At 39.0% G+C, this 11897-nt stretch overlaps 3 gene segments (V, D, J or C); all 3 read left to right on the top strand.

The window, feature by feature from the left end:
• The first annotated feature begins 6224 nt into the window (after positions 1-6224).
• LOC113569196 lies at positions 6225-6737 on the top strand. The segment is given in 2 exon segments: positions 6225-6270; positions 6388-6737. Coding segments are annotated over 2 exon segments (396 nt in total).
• Positions 6738-8673: 1936 nt separating this feature from the next.
• Positions 8674-9195, top strand: LOC118241045. The segment is given in 2 exon segments: positions 8674-8742; positions 8852-9195. Coding segments are annotated over 2 exon segments (405 nt in total).
• Positions 9196-10735: 1540 nt separating this feature from the next.
• Positions 10736-11241, top strand: LOC118241044. The segment is given in 2 exon segments: positions 10736-10830; positions 10913-11241. Coding segments are annotated over 2 exon segments (372 nt in total).
• The last annotated feature ends 656 nt before the right edge of the window (positions 11242-11897 follow it).

Raw genomic sequence — 11897 nt, 5'->3', positions numbered from 1 at the left:
GAAGAGCTAGTGGTTACGCATTACAAAAACCTTGTGAGCTTGGTTTGTGATGCACTACCAAGGCAACCATTTAATAAATGCTTATGGATTCATCTCATCTTAGATTGCCATGTTATGCAAATTTGAAGTCAAATGAAAAACTAATTTGTATATAGAATAACTTAATATATAGAACAGGTAAAAGGATTGGTGAGGTTTTCAGTTCTAGCTAACTGACCAGTTTCCACTGCACAAAAACCATGTTCCTCACATTTACACTGATGCTGGTGACAACCAGGCTTAGCTTTCTTTAATTGAGGACTGTAGACCATCAGTTTTACAGCACAATAGCAATTAATTTTATGTTCTATAATAATGTTTTTTTAGGAGTCCAATGCCAGATTGTCTTCACCCAGTCTGAGCAGTCAGTAGCAGTCATACCAGGTGGATCCCACAAACTGACCTGTGCCTGTAGTGGATTCAGTGTGTGGGGCACTACCATGTGCTCAATATGTCAGTCTCCTGGGAAAGTTGAATAGGTCATCTATTATCACTCTGATTTGTACATACTCTTCATGCAACACAGCATATTAGGACAGCTCCAATTTATGAAATATTAGTATCAGGGCAGAAAAATGATTCCTTCAGTTTTTCTGAGTCATTCATTTTCAGTGTATCTCCAACAGTAAAATCAATCACCTTTACTCATGTTCAGTCATATACCACCAGTAGACTCTGCCCCTCACTGAAAACATACTTAACATCCATCCTGTGTTGTTTCATGACACTGACTTGTTATGCAAATTTCTCATTGAACCCTTTTCCTATATTTAGAGGAACAGGTAGAAAGTTTGAAGAGGATCTCCAGGTAGCTTTCTACTCCAACAACATCCAGTTCTAAACCAACCATGATTGTCACATCTACACTGCTGCTGTTGCTGGTTACTACATGTAGTCTTTCATCTGTCTCAGTGACAAACTACATTAAAAGAGAAAATTGGTAAGGAATTTAATCCACTGTGCCAATGTTTCTTTGTCTATCTGTTTAGGTGTCCACTCTCAGGTTGTCCTCACCCAGTCTGAGCAGTCAGTAGTAGCCTTTCCAGGTGGATCCCACAAACTGACCTGTGCCTGCAGTGGATTCAGTGTGGGGGGTGCTTACATGCACTGGATCCGTCAGGCTCCTGGAAAAGGACTGGAATGGATCATTTACTATTACTCTGATTCTTACAAGAGCACAGCCCAGGCAGTACAGGGCAGGTTCACAGCATCTAAGGACAGCTCTAATTTCTACCTGCATACGAGTCAACTGACGCCAGAAGACTCTGCTGTGCATTACTGTGCTAGAGTCTCACATTGAGAGCAGACAGAGGGAAAGCTGTACAAAAACACTTCCTCATCCGTCCTCATCAGACAGAGTAAAATATGCCACTCTCTTTTCCAATTTATGATGTAAAACATTCTAGTGAAATAAAATTGTTGTAAAATTTGACATACAAATCTCACTTTCTCAAGATTTCACTAACAAGAAACAATTGTCCATTATTAAGGAAATGATGAATTCATTCATTAGAGTTGAATTCCATTATATTGTTCTATTGTTCTCTCCTTTTTTTATAAAATAATATTGGCTCTAATTACTATTAAAGCAGCTGTAATTCTCCAGTTAAGTAATACTCCACTTAGCTGAATTCTGACAGGAAATCCTAATGAAGGGCAAAACACATTCATACTCACAAAAATGAAATAATGTTCAGTAATAACCATTAGGGAAGACAATGTACAAATAGCTATTTAAATCAAGGGAAACACTGAACAGGTGGAACACATTAGTCAGGCTGGAGATTATACACAAACATGTAAACAAAAGTTCATGGTAATCATGGAAACTGCATTGACCAGAGGGAAATAGTGACAGCAGTAGACTAAAGAGAAAAACTCTTTTGTGTCAGTTCTGACCTCATTAAGGAGAACCATGTCATTAGCTTTTAAACAGGCTATTGCTACAATTATTTTGAATGTCTTGCTTTTCTGCCTGCCAAGTTGAAATAATAACAATCATTAATATGTACAATTTTGTTATTCCTTTTATTTCTGGATCTGTACACATGTATACTCATACACACCCACTGACACATGCACACAAACACTGATATGATATCAATGAATTAGCTTGCAGATAAGGTTTTTTTTTTCATAAACAGTCTTTTCTCTGTAGTACATACAAGACACAGTAATTAAAATGAGTGATTTAGTGACACAGTGTAATAGATGTGAAGCACCATTGTGACATTGCCACTTTGTGGAGATTTTTTTGCTTGTTAACCATGTGTTTGTGAGTGAGTTATAATCCACTTCCATGAGGTGCTCCACATCTAAAAATGATAACGATATAATCTCAAGGCCACTAAAAAAGTCAGGCTTCTCAAAATGTGTCATCGTTTACACTAAAACATTAATTAACTTGTGTCGTTTTTGCATGTATGCATGTGGAACACAAACAGTGGTTTCCTGTCAGAGCATGTAGGCAAGAAATATTTAGACTACTTAGACTTTTATTCTTTCAGAAGAGTAATGGAAAATGTCAGGTTTCTTATACACCGTTTTAATGGTTATGCCATGAATCTTAGTCTTGAATCGAATTGCAGTGGTGAGCTATTATGTTGATCACATCCTGATGTCAGAAATCACAGCAGGAGACATAGGACTGTTGTGTGGACATTTATTAACAAAAGTGTGGTAAACAAAGAACACAAAACAAAGTGTGTTGTAGTTATGACGTGACGAGGCACTCAGGATGCGGCGAAGGGGCACGATTAAAAATACGATTTTTATGCACAGAAAACACATCTATCATTGCACGTACACTGTGCACACCTCAAACACCAACCAAACACACTACGACACAGGAGACATATACTAAAGACGATTACACATAATGCCAAACAGGTGGACGACACGAGGGCGTGGCAACACGGACGAACACACACCAAGACGTTTGAGGAGGGGGCAGGGCCATAACGTGACAGAACTCCTCCCCAAGGGTGCGATTTCCGACGCGCCAGCCTAATGGGCTGCGGACCCGAGACCAACGCCAAACGGCGAGGCCAGAGGACCGGGCAGTCTGCCCCGGCCTAGCGCGAGCAGGAGCGTGGGGAGGAACACCGGGACTAACAATGACAGACACAGGAATGCACACACTGATGGGGACTGACAGACACAGAGGAGAACAAAGGGACAGGCACATTTATGGTAACAGGGAGAGACATGAAAACGGGAACAGGCACAACACCACACAAATTAAACAGTCCAGGGAAGAGTGTGGGGAAACCCCAGCCAGTCCTCTGACTGTCGGCTGCGTCGGAGACCAACCAGCCTGGGGAGGAGTGTCTCTTGCCCTCTTGGTGTCGGAGGCTGCCCGAACCCTGGCGCATGCACGTCGGGAAGCGCACCGGTCGGTTTGCCTGGTGGCGGAGCAGGTCCTGGTGCTGCTGCCTTTTTGCCTCCCTGAGGCTTGGGCGTGGGCGCATGTGCTCTGGTGCTTCTCGTCTTAGGGGGAGGAGTTTCCTCCTCTGCCTCTCGGCCAGGTGCCCGGGGCTACTTGCCCCGGAGTGGCTCACCCTGGGCGGAGCCTTGGGAGCTGGAGGCTCCTCCTCCTCAGAGGTTACAGTGTCAAAGAGAGAGAGGATCCTCCTGTGGCAACTCCTCCACCTCCATCGCTGGAAAAGGTGAACAGTACTTGTTGGTTGTAATGAGTCCAAGTAGATCCCACAAACTGAGCTGTGCATGTAGTGAACAAAGCCCTGACAGAGCAGGTTCACAGCACCTAAAGACAGTTCTAGACAGCTGAAAAAGCACTGCAATAAAGTAGTGAAAGAGAGAAACAGAAAAGCAGTGGGGAGGAGTGTTGAAAACCAATGGCCTATAACAGAGCTAGACAATGCAATATTGCAGCACAGCATGCTACTCCAATCAAAAATATATTTTATACATTTAAGATGAAATTTACCATCCATTTGTCCATCATTTTTAGAAAATAGCATGGTCTTGTTGACACAGACTATTTGTGTTTTACCTTTAACAAACGTTTTTAGACAAGAAAGCATTGCTAAATTTATTCACTCTTGTTATGCAAATTACCTATTGCACCATTTCTGTATGTTTTGAGTAAGGGTGGGCTGTAAGTATGGTAAAGGATTCTGAAGTCTGTGCCAAAACATTTTCAACCTTTCCATTGATGTAAAACACATAAATGTATAAAAACCCTGCCACAGAGATTAAGTGTGAGAGAGAGAGAAATAAAAAAGAGAGAATGCTAAACATTGAATAAAGAGGCTTAGGGCTATTTATAACTTAGTAGCATGACAAATTAGTGTGGCACACCCACATGAGTTGTTAATTGTTTAATAATCATTAGGTGGCACTCTGTGACTATTCAGTATTCACTGGAAGGTAACAGAGTGCAGAATATCCACAGAGCGTGTAACGTCCCAGATATTCCAAGGCAATGTTTAATAACAACACCTTCAAATGTTACTGTGTTGGCAATAAATGTAAATACAAATTTCAATGTGGATGCAAACTGCTTTGCTCCATTTTTTTCTGAAAACAAATATTGATCTGTGATTGACGTGAAATTAAACAAGTTACATTTTTATGCAAATCTAACCCCCATATTTGCTGAGAGAAGAAATGTGTACTGGTCATCTTGAGCACAAATCATGTTCTCTACACTTCTTCTACTGCTGTCAGCAGTTGTAACTTGTGAGTTTTATACTATACTAATTAAATATTTTCTTTTACAGTACAGAGTGCAGTACAGACTAGTAAAGAGTGCAATTTGGCATTTTGACAGCAACTGATTGTCACTTATTTTAAATCATTTTAACTGTTTACAGGTTCTAAAAGTATTGATCTCATTCAGTCTCCTGTTATGGTTGTTAAACCAGGGGAATCATTTTCCATTCACTGTAAGATTACTGGGTACTCAGACACAGGAGGGGGATACACAAACTGGATATGACACTCAACAGGACAACCAATAAAATGGATTGACTTTTTTCACAGTCGTAGCCTAACTAGAACCAAAGAATCACTACAGAGCAAGATTAGTTTGTCTGCAGACACCTCCAGCAATAGTGTATTATTACAGACCAAAACCTTGGCACTAAGGATACAGTTGTGCATTACTGTGCTTGGGATAGCACAAAGTGCCAAGAGTAATCCCCAGTGTAAAATGCTCACACATATGTGCACATACACACACACACACACACACACACACACACACACACACACACACACACACACACACACACACACACACACACACACACACACAAGTGCACTGCTCTTCTTTGGGTTTTAGACCATTGTCAACATGGCAGTGACACTGAAATGGCAGTGGCAGTGTAGTGGGTGTTGCACTGGTAAGAGTGTCAGATAAATAAAATAAGAAAAAGACAAAAAAATATTTAGATTTTAACTCTGAATGACCATTTTTTAAAAAAGCACACAGGAGGTACATTTTGTGGGTTATGGCCATGAAAATTATTTATTCATGTGTATTATACATATACAAAGCCATATACATGTTAACATGAATATCACATTCTTGTCTGAATCTGAATTATAGCGACTGCATGCGCTGAACTAAATACTCCACCCTATAGGGGAGGAAAGTAATTAGTTTGCAGTGCTATAAACAGCCATCAGGACTGCCCAAAATTACCTTCATGTGCATATGTCACATATGTCTTCCACACACAGTATATATTTCATTAACCTCACTGAAGGAAGTTTATCATGTCATTCATCATGGAGTTTTAATTATAATATGTGTGTGGACTTGGTGTCCTCATATTTGTACGACTGTCCTAAGTTACCAAGCAACTATGATCCATTTGAGCAGAATCTCTCAGGTTTCAGGAGGTCAGTAAAAATTTGTCATATGTTTTAATATATTGTCTCATAATGAATGAATTAGAATGCATAAATAAATCAATTAATATTAATAATATTCACCATATCTATCATGCTGGAATACAATTTACTGGAAAACTGCAAAAACATGACATAAACACATAGTCAGCTGACAGACATTATTACTTATTTCTGTTTGTAGGTGTCTCATGAGCCTTTATGCAAATCAGTGGTCCCTCACTTAAGCCTCACTACAGAGCTGGAGTGACAGTGCTGTCCACAGCAGTCCATCAGCTCCCTCTAGTTCAGCTTCAGCACAAACCATGCTGTCTGTCACACTACTGCTGCTGATGCTAAACTGGATATCCTGTGAGTCTATTGGGTTTAAGACTATTATCATAACATGCTATTCTACATTATGGGACTGTCTTGAGGATGACTGATAACATTGCATCAATGCATTTTTTAATTTTCTTTTTTTCCCAGGTGTTCACTGTGTTGACCTGACACAGCCCAGTGCTTTGAGCATCCGGCCTGGCCAGTCAATGACCATCAGCTGTAAGGTCTCTTACTCAGTCTCTAGCTATGGCACAGCTTGGGTTCGGCAGCCTGCAGGGAATGATCTGGAATGGGTTGCATATGTAAGCACTGGTGGAAGCTTATACTATAAAGATTCACTGAAACACAAATTTACTGCTTCACGAGATACTTCCAGTAGCATAATAACACTGCAAGGCCAAAATCTGGAGACTGAAGACACAGCTGTGCATTACTGTGCTCGAATCCACAGAAGATCATCTGAGTGGTGGGAGTGTACAAAAGCTTTGGAGATCTGACATTAGCACAGAGCTATCTTTATAAGAATTTGGTAATTTACTTATTTTTGTAATGTTGCATCACAATGACAGATTGTTTCATTGCAGTTACTTCAGCACAATAAAAAAGCAACTTATTAATAAAGTAATAAACGTACTTAAATGTTGATGCATGAAAAAACACATGAATGTTAAAGGAGGCATTTTGTGTTTTATTATTCACTGAACTGAGTCTTGGAATGTAAAAGAAACAGGATATTTAGATATTGTCAGATTTCCTTATAACACTTGAAATATTACAAATAATGTAAATGTAAAATAATGTAAAAACACTTTAATCACATGAAAGATGCAGAAACAAAACAAAACCAAAACAAAGGACACACGCTCAAACCACAAGGACAGTGATGAACTGGAAAAATTTAAAGGGCAAAAAAATGCAATTGTATCTGATTAAATATGAATACGTCCAATAGAATTTCACATATTAAAATAATCAATTATCAAATGTGCTATAGTCTAAAGTACATAATAGCCTCTGAATAATGAACTTGCTTCCTCATGTCCTCTATTGGTGTTTCAAGCAAAGAGGAAGGCTTAATGTAAATTCCTGTAGTCCTTATAGAATATGATAAAGCTTTAAGTGGTACATTACTGGCAAGGAACAATCTACCCACTATAGAGATCTGTAACAGCCCGAGTGCCACAAGGCAAGGAGTAGGACACACATGTTCTTTCAATGAAGACAGACATTTATTAAACACACACATTGGCACTCACATGAAACAGGTAAGGTTAACACAGGCAACAACTTACAAACACTAACGTGAACCTAAGCAGAAACAAAGACAATGCACAATGCACTCTCTCACTGTGCTTTAAGTACATACAGATATTACACGATAAACCATGTGCAGGTGTACGAAAAAATGGGCATGGTTACAAGCAAAACGATGAACTCCTACAGCACGTGGTGAGCCGTACCACGTGAACAGTGGGAAGTGGAGCATTACACGAAATGATCATTGTGATTTCACTTATTCACAATATTAATAGCAATTAACATTACTTGATTAACTGCAGTATGTAAGCTTGTTCATTAGAAGATAACATTTGAATCCACACTAGGGAGGTGGTGCTAGTGTTCAGCAAATAAAATAATTTTATGGAAGGAGGAACAGGTTTACCGTCAGGGCTCCAGCAGCATGAGTAATGTGTTCTGTGTTCTGAGTAGTGACCTGAGCCCAGGTCACTTATTCATGCACTCTCATACATTCATTAATAATGCAATATACTGAGTAATACAGTTCTGAGTTTGGTTCATTTCTACATGGTAAACCAGCACATATAATGACTGTGTGCCAGTCCTCGTTGGGTAAAATACCTGCACTGCACATTTCACTGATCCAAACAAAACATGAAACTGCAGGAGAACTGCAGGAGCAGGACTTTGAACCAATGAGACTGAATTTAAGTTTGTAAGCCATTCTCTAAAAAAGACTGATGTTTATTTATCATTACTAATGATTTAGTTCAGAAATTACCATGCATTCATTGTCTATTCAGATCATCATGTATACATTCATCATGTATTCAGAAAATTCTATCACCAGGACTATGTTTATTAATTTCTTAAACCTAAACTGAATTCACTTAGGAAGGAAAAAGTAGCAGTCAAATTGTCTTATGCAGATATCAATGAACATCCTGATCTGAATCTTTGTCAGCATTGTGTTTCAATTTCTTTTCATGCTTCTAAAAACAAATTCCAAAAAAATGTTGATTAATGGCTTGCAAATAGTTGCTCAGGAAATGATACATTTGATAAACACACATGAAAATGCCAGTGGATTTTTTGTAATGATGGTGGATGGGCTGCACTATATGCAAATCCTCCCTCTTCCCCTCTTACATAAGGTTTGTGGGTCTGAGGACGAGATCAACTGAGCAGATTCATTCAGTTCCATGTCAGAACCAACAACAATGCTCTCATCAGTACTGCTGCTGCTGGTAACAGCTGCTTTCTGTAAGTGTTTCAGGTGAATTACTGTATCTGAACTGGAAAGGAACGTGTTTAAACTCAACATGTTTGTGAAAATGATTTTATAACATTTTCTGTTACTGTCATTCCCCAGGTGGTGTTGGCTGTGTGGAGCTCACTCAGCCAGCCTCTGTGGTGGTCAAACCTAGAGAGTCATTCTCCATCTCCTGTAAGATCTCAGAGTCAAGTTACTGTATTCACTGGATACGGCAACCCACTGGAAAAGCTTTGGAATGGCTTGGCTATCTGTGTAGCCATGGTGGCACTAATCTCAAAGACACAGTGAAGAATAAGATCAGTTTCAGCCAGGACACATCCAGCAGCACTGTTTTTTTAAGAGGCCAAAACTTTGAGATTGAAGACACAGCTGTATATTACTGTGCCAGAGAGTCACAGCATTACACATATACAGCAGGCCTGTACAAAAACAACCCCTGACAAATATGGAACAAAAAATGTGATAAAAAAAACAACCCATGACATCACACTGCTTACCTGTTCATCTCAACATACACAACAGATTATTTTCCTCCTGCTTTACCTTTGTTGTTGACTTCAATATCAACTGACTAACATATACATTATGCATTATTTTACAAATACACATTTTATTAGTTATGCACTATGGCAAATATTAATTTCTAATAAATATTCTTTTAGTCTTTCTATTTTGCAAATACACTACACAGGACCACACGTGAAGAACAACAGATTACATTTACATTTATAGCATTTAAATAGTGTTTTAGTGTCTGTTGTATGGTTGAAATCCTTTTATTTGTTTATTACCTCTGTGCTCTGTGCGTCTCTCTCTCTCTCTCTCTCTCTCTCTCTCTCTCTCTCTCTCTCTATATATATATATATATATATATATATATATATATATGTATGTGACCTTGTAGTATGGTTTGCATTTGTCACATTGATATTATACTGCATACTACTACAAGTACGAATATGCATTATACAGTAGGTAGCAGGCTATTTCAAACATTGCCATTACCTTGACGTACTGTATTCAGTTTATAGAAGGAATGAGCTCCAGAAGAAGTGGGAGTTACTTAGGATTCAGTATACTCATTATAAGAAGTCTGCACATTTGTGAAGCAGTGAGAGGCTGGTGCACTTACACAGGCGCAGAACATTCGTGTCATCCATCAGTAGTATGTTTGGTGTGTTCAAGTGCAAATACACACAAGCAACAATGGGCAATGGATGGTGATCATGGGTTGCTAGTATGTGATGTTACTTCTTCACTGGAAAAACATTTGAAATGGCTTAATGTTTTGCTATAATGACATATACATTTAAAATGAACAACAAGGAGTAATAGAAGAGCTGATGAGGAAAAAGCAAGCCATAGGACAGAACACTTGAGGTAATGATCATAATCACTGGGCCAGATACAAAATGAAAGCAAACACAGCACATCTAGCAGTCGCATCTCCTATTCCCAGTCAGTCCAAGGAAGGTTCACAATCTCCAGAGACGACTCCAGCAGTCAGCTGTATTTACAGATGACCAGCCTGAAGAGTGAGGACACTGCTGCATATTACTGTGCTAGACAGACACAGTATGAGAAGACACAGGCAGAGCTGTACAAAAACCACATCCTCACACATCTTCACACATCCTCATTGTACATGAAAGATCCCTCGGACATGGAGCCTTAGAAGTGCTTGTATGGAGTATTCCTTAGATAATACTGGAGGTGAAACAATTTAGAAATAGGTACTGAGCTTTCTGTAGTTTCCAATATTGAATTTATTGCTAAATTAAATCCAGTCAGACCTTAACTGTAAAATAATACAGGCCAGCCCAATTAATCAGTAAATAAATTCCTTCCTTCCTTATTTTCCAGTGCTGTTTTCATACATTACAGCACAGAATGCACAGCCCCCATTTCATATTTATGCAAATATCCATCATCTCCTGTAATATTAGGAGGATTTCATGTGACCACGTCCTGGCCTTGCTTGGTGTCTCTCTAGAGGAAAACAGTTCCCTTCATTCCTGCTTCAACTGAAAACATGTTAGTTTCAGCTCCACTGCTGCTGCTGACTGCTGCCTCCTGTGAGTGTTTGGACTCAAGGGTTTGTAGTTCATCTGATCCTCTAAATAAACCAAATAAACCTTTTCTTTTGTCTTTCCACAGATGTGTTCTGTGCTACTGAGTTCATCCAGTCAGGCCCAGTGGTTGTTAAGCCAGGAGATCCTTTAACCATCACCTGTAGAGTGACTGGAGCTTCTATCACTGACAGCAGCAGCCACTATGGAACAGGCTGGATTCGACAACCTGCAGGAAAAGCTTTGGAATGGATCAACAGCATTTATTATGATGGTAGCACATCTAAGAAGGATTCACTGAAAAACAAGTTTGTTGTCTCTCGAGACACCTCCAGTAACACAATAACCCTTCAAGGACAGAATCTGCAGGCTGAAGACACAGCTGTGTATTACTGTGCTAGACATCCACAGTGCTAAGAAAACATCAACAGCATGTACAAAAACTCTTTTTACTTTTAAGCTGTTCTGACAAAACAGGGCACACATTTTCTTTTCAAAATTATGTAATATTTGTGATTATATGTTTTGAATTTCCATACTTGCTTATTCCCAGTACTAGTTATCAGTGCCAGCCAGGTAGCCTTGCTTTGTACAGCGTGTACAAAAATTCTCATTAAATATAAGATGTATTCAAAAAACAGGGCACATGTCATCCTCAGAATGCCACTGCAAAATCAGTGTGATACCTGTACTTGTTCCCTGAAAACATAATTTTTCCCAATTGCTACATTTGTTTGTAATTACACACTGTTACACTGTCACAACCAAAACACAATGGAGTGTCTGTACCAAACTTCAGAGACAATATTCTTAGATTTTATGCATACCATAGGCTACCTTTGAATGTTTCCTCATGTAACACAAATTAAAATAATTTACCTTTTTAATTCACATTTTCCACCCTTAAACACACACAGGGCAGTCCAGGCAAGCAATGACATGTTCTTTAATGTAGTGAGCATATCTGTTATATTATGCAGTTATCAAAAATATTGCCAAATATATTGAATAACTTTCTACTTTAATTTATATAAAAGGCTGTTACTGAGTAAGAGGAATTGTAAAGACGTCCT

The sequence above is a fragment of the Electrophorus electricus genome, chromosome 1 (genome assembly GCF_013358815.1).
Source record: "Electrophorus electricus isolate fEleEle1 chromosome 1, fEleEle1.pri, whole genome shotgun sequence".
Classification (NCBI taxonomy): Eukaryota; Metazoa; Chordata; class Actinopteri; order Gymnotiformes; family Gymnotidae; genus Electrophorus; species Electrophorus electricus.
The sequence above is the reverse complement of the archived record's forward strand: the minus strand, read 5'-3'. Positions and strand labels throughout refer to the sequence as shown.